This window comes from Cylas formicarius, unplaced genomic scaffold (assembly GCF_029955315.1).
Source record: "Cylas formicarius isolate icCylForm1 unplaced genomic scaffold, icCylForm1.1 PGA_scaffold_2__14_contigs__length_35257938, whole genome shotgun sequence".
In the NCBI taxonomy this organism is placed as follows: Eukaryota; Metazoa; Arthropoda; class Insecta; order Coleoptera; family Brentidae; genus Cylas; species Cylas formicarius.
In genome coordinates, this window is record NW_026844319.1 from 21,093,813 (window position 1) to 21,109,446 (window position 15,634).

At 36.6% G+C, this 15,634-nt stretch overlaps 1 protein-coding gene across 1 annotated transcript in view; it reads right to left on the reverse strand.

The window, feature by feature from the left end:
* The window catches only part of LOC132698053 (intraflagellar transport protein 172 homolog), a 31,016-nt gene that overhangs the window by 11,570 nt on the left and 3,812 nt on the right, over positions 1-15,634 (reverse strand). Inside the window, exons 4-11 of the mRNA XM_060663899.1 lie at positions 15,404-15,590; positions 15,127-15,350; positions 11,993-12,465; positions 9,985-10,136; positions 7,480-7,858; positions 3,381-3,803; positions 3,165-3,327; positions 381-799 (exon numbers count right to left, since the gene is read on the reverse strand). Coding sequence (XP_060519882.1) covers positions 381-799; positions 3,165-3,327; positions 3,381-3,803; positions 7,480-7,858; positions 9,985-10,136; positions 11,993-12,465; positions 15,127-15,350; positions 15,404-15,590 — 2,420 coding nt within the window. The remainder of the gene's footprint in view (positions 1-380; positions 800-3,164; positions 3,328-3,380; positions 3,804-7,479; positions 7,859-9,984; positions 10,137-11,992; positions 12,466-15,126; positions 15,351-15,403; positions 15,591-15,634) is intronic.

A 15,634-nucleotide genomic window follows, 5' to 3' on the forward strand; every position in this document is an offset into this window, starting at 1 on the left:
AAGACGAAGTGGAGATGGCAGTCGAACCTAATGACAATTTAGAAGACGAACTACTTCGGCAAATAAAAAAAAGGATCCATTTGTTTTCGGATTCTAAGCAAATTGTTTTAAATGTTTACAATTTTATAAGAAAGTCAGAAGGCGAAGTAGGAGCAGCAATAAAAATAAGTGACATAGAACGCAATGAATTGTTACTTTGTACTAATTTTTTTATGTGCATTGGTCGGGGAAAAAGATTGAAAACCTACTTATATCCGGCTGGTTAGTGTAGGTAGATAAATAGATAGGGTGTTCTATAAGGGGCTGCTAGTAATAAACAATAGCCAAAGTTAATCACGGGGTCGGTTATAAAAGCACTTTAATTCTGGTCCAAGGTATACCTGTACATATTCATCGCGGCTTTCCACTCGCCGCAGGCCAGATAATGAATTTCGGCGGCCCGGTGTTTCCCTTGGCCCTCGAGCTGTTGTCCCAAATGTAGATGGGTGGTTTGCAGCAAATTCGGATGGTAATTCTCGACCAAACGGATCATGTTATCGTACTGCTCCGCCCTCTTGTACATTGCAATGGCCAGGTCGGGCGAGTTGACAGATAGGTACAACTTTTCCGCGTCCCTGTATTTTCCCGCCTCTTCCAGCTGCTCGGCCCGGGCTATATACATGTCCGACACCTCTCCCTGGTCCAGATACTTTGACGCTATCGCGTACGCTTTGTCCCACTGGCCCGCCTCGTTATACACGTTAACCGCCTCTTTGTACATGCCGCACGCGAGATAAAGCTTCTCCGCGGTCGCGTAATCCTGAAAATTAATAATAATATAATATTCTTTATTTACATATCCATAAACAATAGGAAATAAAACAGTATAAGATAGGAGGGTGGCGAGATCTAGCAAAGCTACTCACCTAACCACCCTAACTCAAGATATTTTATGAATTAATTTACAACATTAACTTCTGTGTGTCACTGTGAAAGAGAGGTTACAAAAATACATTTATACACATTTTAACCAAAAAAAAAACCAAATACACTTCAATGGAACGGAACTACAGAAATAAGCAAAATAAAAAAAATGTTAATTGGACAATAGATGAGTTTTAAGACGCTTTCTAAAGTCTGAAGCGGTTGAAACATGAATGGAGTTGAAACATTTAGTGACGTTATAGCTGAAGTAACAGTGATAGAGGGCAGTACGGTACCGCGGGACAGAGTACAGAGAATTATGTCGAGTGCAGCGCCAAAAAGATACTTTGGCTGTTCGGACTGCGTAATTTTAAAGAATAATGTACATAAGTGGAGAAAGAATCTATGGTCTAAAACCTCAGACAACTGTTTTGCAGCCTACGTAGTCTTCTCTGATATTTGTTAAAGAGGACAGGCCAGTATATTACCTTGCGCTAAAATAAAAGAGAAAGAATAAGCGAGTTGCATAACCTTAGATTGATGTCTGTGTTTAAAATGTCTTTAAATATATAGAGAATTCTTAGTCTCCCATAACTTCTCTGAAGTAGGTAAGACACGTGCGACTCGAAACGAAGATTGCTGCTAAACAACACACCCCACCTTAAAACCAATATTCTTGAACGAGCTAGCGTTTTTTCCAAAAAATAATACCTGAGCTTTCGTTTAATTTATGAGAAGAGCATAGACACAAGAAATTTTTGAAAGAACTCGCAAATCAGAATTGATTTGGCTGTGGCCAGCAGTGAGTTTTCAAACTTAAACGATAAATATAATTGCATATCATCAGCATACTGATGTGACTTCAGATATTTGAATGGTCAGCAAAATCCTTGGTGCAGTCAGAAAACAATAAGGGCTTCAATATACTCCCCTGCGGAACCCACCGTGTAATATTAGAAAATGGTGAAAATGAGTTGCATAAGGATACTCTCTGACTTTGTTCACTTAAATAGATTTGGATGAGATAAATGGAAAACTTGCTAAGATCTAAGATCACAGTGGCGCGTTCCAGAAGTAGGGAAGTGATGCAGCTATTGACCTAGCAAATGGGGAATTATATAATTTACCATTTTAATATTAATCCCATCATTACCTCGCGTACAAAGGTCAAACCCCCTCGGGTAATAATGAAACCTTGAAGTAGCATACGTTTGCAAGTGTATATTATTGCTTTTATCAATGTCCACTTTTGGAACACTTTCATTAAAGTAATTATTAAAATCGTTAGCATTACCCAATTTTTCAGGTTGACCGTTAGGAGAACCGTTGATCTAAATATTTAAAATATAAATAATCGTCTCATAAATTTAACGTTGTCATGATCCACGCAGCCGGATATTGTGACATACGTGCAGTTCTGACAGGTGACAGGAATGGACTAGTAACTTTTTTACTAAACAAATCAACCATTTCATCAATATCATCTGATGCGTAAATTTCATCAAAACCGTAATTAGATAGATCATTTAAAAATAAATCATAATTGAAACGTTTATAATCGCGTTTTGTATTTAAATTAATTTATATTTACGGCAGTTTACTGAACATGTTACTAGTTTGTGGTCGAATATTTCACCCATTCGAATAACTTCTGCGTTATCCGCGAAATCAAGAGAAGACGTCACAAGAATGTCAAGAAGGGTGCTAGTGTTTTCAGTGACACGCGTAGGTTCAGTGACAATTTGATGAAGCCCATATTTGTTCGAAAAACCAAAGAAGACACGTTTTCCATTATTATCGGAATTAAAATCAATGTTGAAGTCACGACCAAAGACTACGATAACCAAAGACTACGATATCGTGGCAAGGAATATATACAGACAAAACAGTCTCTAGACCTTCAATACATGTATTAATCCATCCATAGCTGTTCCAATTTCCAAACCACTTGTACAGGATGGAAAAACTTTGTATTTCCATCGATATAAATCGCGACGCCCTACCCCTCACCCCCCTTTCATCTCGATCCCTACGTACCAGCTCATAGGAATAGATAGTGCTTTGCTTGATATACTGTCATTTAACCTCGTTTTGGAGAGCCCAGGGATATCGATCTGCTCCGCCGCCACAGACTGCACGAAATTCGCATAGATTCGTAATAGGCAAGATAAAAAAACGACACTCTGAGCGCCGCTCAGAGAGTGGCTCTCGTATAACTATTCCTTAGCGTCCGAAAGCTAAAGTTGCTAATTTCAACTCACCTTCACACCGACGAAATAACCTGCGATTACTTGACCATATTTGCCGACGGTATCGGGATCTTCCACCACTTTGATAATATGCACGGCCTTTTTGGCGGCGTCCAACGCTTTCAAGGTGGCGCCCGCTTCAATGTAATGGTTAATTGCGGCGTCCATCTGTTTGCTGTAAGTCAAAAATATCCAAAACGACTGTAGCAACGTAGAGACGTGACTCACTTCTCCACGAGAGTATCGCCCCATTCCTCCTCGAGGCGTACCACCTGGTCAGGACTCACTTGGCGAGCAAGCTGGACCGCTTTGTTCCAGACCCGCCCCTTCCTATAACATTCCAAGGCCAGGTCCGGCTTGTCGACTTTCTCGTAGATGTCGCCAGCAGACTCGTACAGTTCCTTCTGCAGCAGGCTTTTCAGTACCGACGCGACGAGGGCGTGGTCTTTTAAGAGGACCGGGTGCTGACCCAACAGCGCCGGTATTTTCGCCAGTTTGTTGGACTTCATATACATGTTGAGTGCTTCCTCGAATTTGCCTTCCTTCTCCATTAACTGTCCCACCTTGAAATACTGCCCGGAACTGAGGAGTAACGACTTGTATTCGTCTTTCAAGTGGCGTAGTTTTTCGTAACCTCTGTGTTCGGCAAGTCTGCATAACACATAGTCATATACGATATCATAAATAAGTGAGCAATCGGTGATAAAGTTTGGCAATAGTTTAATTATTTAATTAATACTAATAGCGGTCATCAAAATAATAAAGGTATAATTATTAAGTGTGAAAAATTGGCCTACTGTCTCTTATCTCGGATAACTATTTGTTTGTTATTCAGATGTTTGTAATATCAGATGTCAGTAAAATAACATAATTCTTGGCGACTTTAATGTGCCCCGCTTCATTTTAAATCATTCAAACATCTAATGACCTCCGATTCACTTCGACCAGTTCTTAAGCAATATAACAATGTGTGCATTAACATGAATCATTTGCTGGATCTAGTATTTTCGAGCATTCCTTGTTCTGTTGAAAGGGACGACTGCTCTATTGTTACGCCTGTATAACTTCACCAGCCACTTAGCTTAGCTTAGCGTAGATATAAACATAAATATTCAAGAATTTAACTTTGGAAAGGAAAACTTTCCTATAATGTATGTTTTGCTGTCGAGACTGGATTGGTCACCTGTTGGTGATGTTTCTGAAATGGATAAGTCCTTGAATTGTTTTTATGATACTTTTAATAACCTAAAAAGAGAAACTTTTTCGTGCTTATAAAAATAAAGGCAGCCCTTTGTTGCTATCTAGATTTAAAACACTTAGGCGTCGAATCAAAACAGTGAAAGCATATGGGAAGTACTTAAGTAATATTGATCATCTCTTAAAATTTTGTAATAAATCGAAGAGAAATTGCTGCCGAATCCCAGGATTGATGTCTTATGGCGGTAAAACTTTTAAGGAGTCCCAAACCGGTCTATATTCTCTGTGATAAGAATTATACAGGCTTGATGTCTCTTTCAGGGCACGATCACATTGCTATTGTTTAGAGTTACCGAAAGGCAGGTTATTAAAGCCAGTAAAAAACTGAAAGATAAATCAACAGTACTGATGGCATGTGAATTAATTTATGATTTAGGTCAGATCAGGGTATATATATATATATATATATATATATATATATATATATATATATATATATATATATATATATATATATATATATATATATATATATATATATATATATATATATATATATATATATATATATATATATATATATATATATATATATATATATATATATATATATATATATATATATATATATATATATATATATATATATATATATATATATATATATATATATATATATATATTCAAAAAGCATTTAATCAAATATATGGTTGTCGTTACAAAACCTATTAGATCGTAGACATCTTATTCAAAACGAGGGGTTTAGCTCCCTAGTATTTCATCCCACGTCGGGAGGTCCACAAGGGTCAAATTTAGGACCTATTCTTTATTGACGATCTAATTGTTAAGTTGAATTGTAATAAATTAGTACATGCTGATGATTTAAAAATCTAGCCCACGATTAATTCTAACGAAGATTGCTTGTTGCTTCAGAATAACATTAATCAGAATGGTTTCTGGTTAACCGATTAGGTTTAAATGATTCTAAGTGTAATGTGCTTACTTACTCTAGAAAGCTGAACATAAATTCATTTAGTAACGTAATAAATTGGACTGCATTGAATCGATTAAGTGAAGCTAAAGACTTGCGGATTATCTTCGATTCCACATTTAGTTTTAGACCTCTTATTGAGCATTTCGTATAAGAAGATGCCGACACTTCAAAAATACTTCAACTATTCGAACTCTCTACTATTCTTACGTGAGATCTAAATTAGAATATGGGTCATTGGTGTGGCGTCGAATATATCAATGTGATATTGATGGCTTGGAGAGTTGATCCAGAGACATTTCCTTAAACACTCTTTCCTTATATCCCCACAGGGGATTTGAACATCAAGTACTATTACGCATTAATTCTTTAAAAATGCTGTATGGACTCTTGCATGCTACGATGAACTCTGAGCAGCTTTTAAGCAAAGTCAAATTTTACATCCCCAGAACTGAAACCAGATTTAGGCCTACATGTGATCTCTCTACACCTAGGACAAATGTTTCATATCAGTACATGTGGGAGTAATCGTACTGCACTGCATCTTGTACTGTATTTTCATTATTTTTCTCTTATTTATATATTAATATAATTGAAATTGAAATAAATTTGCTTATTCTAAACAAAATTTGCAGTACTGAGTGCTAAGACTTTAATTTTATGAAGTTTGGAAGTCGTGTGAAAAGTAATCATATAGTGAAAAAGTTGACAAATGGTGAATCTACAGGAAGCAACCTGCATTTTAGTTTATCACTTCTTTAAAGTAAGTAAGTAAAGTAAGATATAGTTAATACGAAACAAGAATAGGTATATTCAGGGTTGTGGCAAAGTACTCTCCCATGCAGTGTTGAAAAAACATCTTATATATTTTTCATATCATGGTTACTCCAATAAATGTTTATGTGACTCCGTAAAAGGAGCCTTGACGAAAGTGATTATAGGAATTATAACTCAACAATATAAAGTAGTTAGATACAAAATGTACAATTTAAAATATCAAAGAAGAGTTACCACATCCAAAGAGCCGCTCAGATGTAAACTGGAAGTGGACGGGCAAGTAATTCAACAAGAAATGGAGTTTGAATATCTGGGTATTGACATTACCTGTTATGGAAATGTGGAGGACGAAGTGAGGCAACAGGTAGCAAAAGCCAATAAAGTGGCAGGCTGCTAAACGATGTAATTTGCCGAAACAAACATCTGAAAAAACATACAAAAGTACGAGTCTACATAACAACGATCAGACCGATCATGACCTATACGGCAGATACCGCAAAAACTAGACGACTCCTGGAGACTACGGAAATGAAGATTCTCCGCCGCATCTCAGGAAAAACACTGCTAGACAGAGAAAGGAACGAAAACATCAGGCAATCGTGCGGAGTGGACAACGTGAACGACTGGGTGCTCCAAAGAAAAAGACAGTGGAATGACCATATTAACCGTATGCAAGATGGCAGATTAGTAAAAATCGTTAGAGACAAATCACCAGACGGAAGACGGAGCGTGGGACGACCGAGAATAAAATGGAAAGACGATCTCAATCCAGGTTGAGAGGCGACCGATGAAGGAACAGGCCATAGGCCTACTATAGAAGAAAGAAGAAGAAGAAAGAAAAGTTATTTTAAAATTCGTCAGGTTGGCAAAAGTTTTGAAAAACGCTTGTGTGAGATAATTATTTAGGCTCTTTACCTAACTTTTGGTAATACATTTGACTGTCTTAAGTTCTATTCTTGATATTATAAAGATATAGAAGACCATAGAATGTTTTGTGAAATATTTTCTATTTTATTCCCACCAAGTTGGCAATACGGCTTTAAAATTCCAATTCCATGTTCCAATAAATATTTCCTAGAGGAGTCATAATATCCAATTGAAATGATTTTTAAAACTCTTTCGATTTTTATTAAAACAGTATTTTGAATTGAGGAGGGCGTTTTATGATAAATTTGTAACATCGGTCAACAAGGGCTTCGTTTTTGAGATAAGAATTAGTTTTTATTAACTTGTAAGTAATGCCCCCTATAACAAAATACCAAAAATATCGAAATTTTTTCAAAACAATTACATATTTTAATTTAATGTTAATTAAAATATTTAGTTTAATTAATTAATGTTTAACTAGCTTTTAGTTAATACCTGAGCAAGTCGTCCCACTTATGTAGCTTTTTGTACATATCGAGGGCACTTTCGATGTCGCCCTGTTCCAAATAGATACTCTCGGCAGTGTTTAAATCACCTTGCGAAATGGCGAGCCGTGCCCATACTTCGGGAGAATTTTCCGCGTCTTTTTTGTGCTGCCGCGCAAATTCCTCTCCCACTTTAAGCGTTTCCCTCATGAAATGCGACGCCGCCACATCTCCGAGGGCGGAATAACATCTAGCCGCAAGGGTCAGATCGTTTTGTTTTCTGGCGATGGACAACAACGTCTGCCACATCGCTTCCGCCTCGAAGGTTTTTCCCATGCTCTCCAGAAACAGCACGGCCCTGCCGTAGTCGTTGTCGTTCAAGGCCGTGCCTAAATTTTTCGAAAATTTAAAGAAGATTAATTATTTTTGCGTACGTTATTCAAGTAGGTAGTAATTCGTTTAACAAGAAGCAGGACTGATGGCTTCACTTCCAAGAAGGCCCATTTGCCGTTGGCGTTACCATAACGTGTCAAAAATCAGATTAAGGAGGACACCCAATAAGTTTTCTAATTTTGACTATGACTTCGACAATTTTTGCAGATATGGGATTTTTAGTCACTGCTGCAAAGAATCATTCTTGATATGCGTCCCACTTCTCGTTATATAGGGTGCGAGAATAAAGTAGCAAAAAAAAATTATTAGCCAAGAATTTGGAAAAGTAAAGTTCTTTATGATGTTGGATGACTTACTAAGTCAACTCCTCTGAAAGTTGTTGTCATTTTTTTCATACGCTGCGTTGCGTTTTATGTCAGTTTATTTTAATTTTCAAATATACCATACCATCAAGTAATAACCTCTAAATAAATTTTCAAAGAAACTTCCACAATACTATTTACAAATCGTTTGAATTCCTAATGCGTCGATTGCTGACGTTTCGCCAATCATCCTGTTGGCTTCTTCAGAGCTTGACTGAAACTACCTCGCATTTCACTCTGTACCGGCTTATATATTGTTTGAGAGGGGTGGAAATAAACGAAGGCCATGAACATTGTCTCGGTGAAAGGTAAAGACGAAGACAAAGACAATGAATCCGAAAGTAACCAACATCTTCGATCCGTTAAAGACAAAATTCCGTTTGAGATACCAGGAGTTTACAGCACTCCATGCATATGCGGCAAAGAATACATTGGACAAGAACATGAAAGAGTCTTAAGAGTACCACAAATAAACTCATCAGCAGTTGCCGAACACAATTACGAAATCGTACATTATTTAACACTAAAATCCTTGCATGTAATCAACTCTTCTTCAACATCTTAGCCGCAACTCTGGTTTTTAACTTTCAAACAAACAATATATAAACAGGTACAGGCATAATTCTGAAGCAGCCAAAGGGATAATTTGCGAAATATTAGCAAGTTTAAGCAAGCAAAGAATAACTTCTTGGTGCTGTATTCGCGGCCAATAAATAAATTATAGATTTATTTCAGGGTCGTAACAGACGAAATACGTAATATTCAGAAAATTCAAAAACCCAAAGAAAGAATAAAATGAAAATTGAACAGTAACGTTCAATGAAAATGATCAGCTACTAACCTTACTAAAACTTACCAGGGAGTGCAAAAACGAATTTATGATATTATGAAAATTCAATTCAATTCAAAAGCATTCAGTCAAAAGAGCACAGTTTCTATAATTAGTTTACATTTTATTTGGTATTCATGCCTACATTCTAAGATCTTAATTTATTAGTAAGGCCTTGGCCCTCCTCTAACTTGAATAACTCCCTCATTTCATAAACTTGTATGGTGTACCATCTGCCGTTCAATTCCATGTTTAAAAAAAAATACCTGCGGATATACGCGATGTTTCCAAAAACGTTCTCCTAATTTTTAGGCAAAATTAAATATTAAAAAATAACGTTTTTAACAAAAAATCGTTTTCTGATTGGGTCGTAAAAGTTACTGCTGGCAAAATTTAAGTAGGAAATGTTTCCGAAACATTTATCCCCATTGGGAAATAACCTAAAATAATTTATTAACTCGGTCAGCATTAAGTGTTAAAACCTCACCTAACCTCCAATAACTCCAAAGCCTGACTCCAAAAGGGGACCGAGTATCTTTTTTCTGACTGCATCTATTTATCCTAGAAATTAGCAAAGCGAAACCCTCAGTAAAACAAACTTTGTTAAACATGCTATCAAATATCAGTTTGTAGTATAGAAATTAATTTATATATTTTTCAAGTTAAATGAGAATAATATATTGAAACATTATAAATTTTTCTCTGTATATCCTGCAGCCCCGCTACCCAGTCGCCCACGAACAACCTCGAACGTCGATTAGCAAAAGTAAAGGCCCAATTCTGCGTTGGCATCACGGATGCGCTAGCGGTATAACGCATTTAAATGCGAGTTAAAAAAAAACTGGGATTCGGATATTTACTACTGGCGAGTGTCCCTTCTTGCTAAAGCGCGGGGTATTTTACAATTCAATATCGAAAAATCGTATTTTACCGAACTCAACGAGTCCTTCGTCCAGTTCCACGTTGAATATGTTGTTGCCGTTGACGCAGACGGCTTCGGTTTTGCCGTTAGTTCTGACCACGTCCGTCACTTCGCCTCTGACGGTCATTATAGTCGGGTTCTCCGGCAACTCAATGTTATACCTATTAAGTATGCGATACATTTATATTTTATCTTGCGTTCTATTTATCTTGATAGCATTTTAATTGGCTCTAATTTATTTGTTTTTAGAGATATCGAGGTAAACAAAATAACAAAATGTAGGGTTAGTAGTCAAGTTTTTTCCAAGTGACGTATAAAATAAATCCTGACAGGTAAGCCTACATCATATTTTTTTAATTGAATACCCTGTATATTATGCATATATTTAATAGAATATCTTATTGCCATTACAATGATGTAACACAATTTACTTTTTAGTCCACTCGTTTTTGACTAATCGACAAAAATAGGAAATTTTTATACAATTTCAAAGAGTGCCCTGACTGACAAATAAAAATATGTTTATGTTTGACATATTAGTAAACCACGTTGATGGTCGAATTATTGTTAAAATGAGCGTGATATGTTTCACGTATACTTTCTAAATAATAAAAGTGCAACCGCAACTCGTCGTCAGTATATTAGATTTTATCCAGAGCGCCGAGCTTCTTCAAAACAGATATTTCCAAGACTGGCAAAGAAATTTGCAAAAAACGGTAACGTATTAAATGCTAAAATGGCATACCGGAATCATAATGTTTTGCATGAAAAAATAAGGCAAAGTATTAGGATTCTACGAAGCAAATCCGTTTCCTATCCGTATATGAAGAGATAGGTATTTTTGAAAGACTATAAATATCAATTTCATTTAAATTTCTTAAAGCTCAATAACTAAGTATAGAACAGTGTCAAAACAGGGTGCAGTTTTGTTTGCATTTTTTAAATAGACACAATGAGAATAATAATTTTTTGAAAAACATTTTATGGACAGTTGAAAGTTCGTTCACTACAAGAAAGGGTCGTAACAGACGAAATACGTGATATTGGTCTTTAAATAATCCTAGACAAATACACGAAATAAAAACCCAGGGGTGTGGTGTCGTACATGGGCAAATCTTGGGTCCGATATTTATAGATAAAAAGTTACCTGGAGATCATTATTTGTAACTCTTAGAGCACCAAATAGAACAATATATAGAAGATTTAGCCCTAAATATATCAGCGCTGATTATATGGCTGCAAGACGGTGCCCTTCGTCACAATGTTGGGCAAGTTAAAAATTTCTTAACATGCAATATCCCAGGGGTTGGACAGGGAACGGCGACCAAGAGCCCCGACTTAACTTTAATGGATTTTTTCTTTTAGAGACACATAAAACATCACGTGCACAGAACTCTTCGTAATAATGTAGTGGAACTTCGGCAAAGGATTTCAGTTTCAGAGACAATTCGGAAACGTTACTAAATGCAAGACATCATACAATTAGAGTGTATGAGAAATGTGTTCAGGAAAATGGTGATCACATGCAGCAGTATTTAGAATAGTTAAAGAATTTTTTACTTTAGTGTCTCTTGTCATTTTTCTTTTACTTCAATTTGAAAATAATCATTGTTGTTGCAGTCAGTCAGGACACAAATTATTTAAAAATTTATATAAATTATATCTTTGCTGATTTGTCAAAAATGAGAGGACTAAAATATAAAATGTTTTACGTCATTGTAATCGGAATAAGATATTCTATTGTTTTGTATTTACCTTGATATCTCTAAAAACAAAAAAGTTACGGCCAATTAAAATGTTATCAATATTGAAATTTGAAAACCTAAAATGTGTGGCAATACTGTGCATGGAGCCTCAAGGACAGTGTATGTTCTGTGACTAGAAAAGAAAAGTGAGCGGCACCATGAAAATGTAAGATGTGTAACAAGTTCTGTATTTTCTTTTTGTGTATGTGTACTGATATATATTAATGTTAAGAAAACAGTTTTTCGGTTCCGATCCCAATATATAATATTACCAAATAGCCAAAGTGGTGCCGGATTGAGCTACTGCAACGTCGCTGCCTTCGATCCACTGGACGAAACCGACGTCGGTGAATATCGTCTGCTTAAACTGCGTGTAGACGTCGACCAAGAGTAATCGCTGCTTCTTATCCCGAAACAGCATTTTCTCGCCAGTCTCGTTCAATTCTAACCAGTCGATTTTCGAATCGTGACTTATCTGGCACACGACCATTCCCGACACCAGGTCCACGACGCAAACGGTTTTCAAGTCCAACAAGTACGCGAGCTTTTTATTATCCAAGGCTTGGTTCCTCTCGTTCAGACGGACGCTCACCAAGTGAGGATTTGCAAAGTCCGTCCTTACGGAACACAAGACGCTATTTACCCCGTATTCGATCAAGGTCAACTCCCCTGCGTTGAAAACGAGACATACGTTCGTGTTTTCGAAATAAAATTTCTCTTTTCGTTCCGGGTTATTCCAGGGGACCTGCAAAAATTCGACATGAAGTAACCAACCGCATATATCCGTGGTTAATAGTCCACGTTACACCGGAATAAGATCCAAAGGGGCCAAACGACTTATTCGCAACTTTTAGAAGACAAGCTAAGTGCATATTTTGATACTGAAACCAAAAATTGTTTGCTAGCTTGAGCTCTGGCCGCAAAATGAATGAAGAGCGCTTGGACCATTTTCGACACATATGTTTTAATTACTTAATGGGCAAGTTGGTGTCATTTTTGAAGTGCTTCTTATGTTTGGTCCACACTCATGAGAATTCAACAACTATATTTGTTAAGATTTCTTCAGTCGAAATTAAAACCTAAGATGCAAGTCATAGTAGTAGCCTTTTGAAACAGATGTAAATAGTAAACAATACCCTTTCGATGGACCTGCAACTTATATTAAAAAAATAAAGTGATGCTTCCCGCACGATAGATCCGTGTATAATTAGATATTTTACACAAGGGAGTAGAAAAAATTATTTTGACATTTTCTAAACGTCATCATGTCAACGCCTACTACACCAAATTTCGAATTTGGACAAGAAATTTGGTTGTTCGCTGTTGCCATTCGCGAAGTAGAATTTTCAGCAATAAAAAATTAACGCGAATTTACCCGACTAGTGCAAAGTTACTGGAAGACTGGGGACTGACGTCATCATACCTTGAGGTCGAAACTTCGGGGCTAAGCGCAGCGATTAGAATAAAGATAAAAAAGATGGAAACACAATTTTATTTGGTATATTCATATAATTAAAAAATGAAAATGCCTTTTAAGATAACATACTTAACATTTACATTAAAATGTTTCAATTATTATCTCATATATTACTTTGTTATTGTTTCTAAATATATAATAAATATAAATATATAGTGGGAATTAATCAGCATGTCACGTATGACCCAAGGTTTTTTTGGAAACATGTAAATAGTTTGCGAAGGTCACCTGCATGTCCCAGTAATATGAATTTGGGGGACGAGGTTGCCGACTGTGGTGAGGGCATTTATTGTTGGCTTGTTTGCAAATCATTTTGCTTCTACTTATGAAAAGCGTGAGAGTGTGATTCCTAAAGTTTTGACTATAGTTTAGACTTTAACTCCATGAGTGTTTCACTTACTGATGTGTTTGAGAGTATTATGAACATACAGACTGGATTTTCGTATGGCCCGGACGGAATTCCATCAGTCTTGATTAAGAATTGTGTGTGTACTTTGAGTAGGCCACTACAGCATATTTTTAACCTGTCCTTGTCTTCAGGTATTTTTACTGACTTTTGGAAGGTTAGTATTTGGTACCAGTTCCTAAACTGCTTGATAGATTATTTTGTGAGAGACTTTAGTGCCATTGCAGGGAAATTCTGGCCGATTAACGGCATGGATTTGTACAATAACAAATTTACTCACCTGCCAACAATTTTTATTGAACACTTTTGAGGAGTTTCGTCAGGTAGATTGTGTCTACACGGATTTCTCGAAGGCGTTTGACCGGGTGGGTCATGTGCATCTTGTCTCTAAGCTTAGAGCTATGAGCCTGGGGTTTGGCTGGTGCAATGGATTAATTGTTTTCTGTCTGGTCGTACTCAGTTGGTTCGTATTAATAATTATGTCTTAGGTAAAATTGATATTTTTTCAATTCTAAACTAAATTTTGTGACACATTTTGCGGAAGGTCTATGTGAGTACTTGGATTTGTTGTACACAATAGTGGTCAACTTACTCCACATTGTCTGAAACTCCTTTATATCTCTTTGGTTTGCTCTAGACTGGTATGGTATGGTCTCCATATTATGACTGCCATGTAGATAACAGCGAAACCGTTCAGAAAGTATTGGTAAGATCTTTGGCTTCAAAGGCGCATATCAATATCTATAATGGGTAGCAGATCAACTACAGTATTATAGCTAAGGCCTTCAATATTGATACTCTTCAAACCAGAAGATCTCAGAGTGATTTACTTTTTCGCTTTAAGATTCAGTTTGGTTGGTATTATTGTCCAACTCTTTTACATAGCATACAATTTAATATTACAGAGGCTGTGATAATTCAATGTTCCGCATACCTTACCATCGCGCAAATTATGGAGTTTATTCACCCCTTACTAGAATGCTGAAAGTGTGCAACTGTTTAAAGCTTGATCCTTTTGTCAGCAGCCTCCGCTCATTTCGTTCCGATGTGTTCCGTTTGAGTGCTGCCACTTAATTCTATTTATTTCTGGTTTCTAGTTGTTATACTGCTTTCTCCCTTTGCCTTTAATGAATGTAAACGTTTTGTAAATTGGTTAAACCGTAAAATAAATAAAAATAAATAAATAATAAAACGGCGTACCCAACTCAAAACATGTAAAAGTAAGACATTGTCCACATAGTAGCTATGCTCCGTAGTATCGACTAATATCGGATTAGATTCAGTCAGCCCACTGCAATTGAAAAGGTTATTCGCGGTGTCTCAAAATTACATATATCGAAACGTTGGCAAGTCTGGTTTGCAATTAACGAGTTTCGAACTTAAATTATGAATAAAATATTTCATTTAAAATTCGAAAGATTTAAGGCCGCAAATGAATGTAGTATTCGTAATCTTTTGATTTCTAATTTTTAGTTTATAGGAGACATCATGGTGTATCAACAGCTAGCTAATAAATTACTGACCTCGCTTAACAAATTTTTCTGCAAATCGGCCACTATGAGCGTTTCCGGCGTCTTGGCCACCATGTAAGAATCCCTGCCTAAAATTTTAACGTCCTCGATCTCACCGCCATGTTGGGATTTGACGATCACCCCCGCATCGGGGGTATCGAGGGGTTTGACCAGCACTTGACTCGGCCCGACATAGGTGATTTCGAACTTGTTCCTCCACACCGTTCTTTTTAAAACTGACGCAAATATATTTAGAAAAACCGCTACTCAAGAACAAGCATATTCATACCTGATTCAAACGTCAGTACGGCTCCACAAAAACCTCCGCAGGTGACCTTGGAACCGTCCCGCTTCCACGCTAACGCGGTCACCGTGTACAGATTTTTTATTATTTTCGGAGGGGTTTCTTCCCATATCAATTTTCTCGTATTCCAACTGTAGGTACGTATCCTGTCGAAACTGCCCAGCGCCACTGACTGCGGAAAATAAGCAAAGTCCGGTCTAAATAAATTGGTTGATT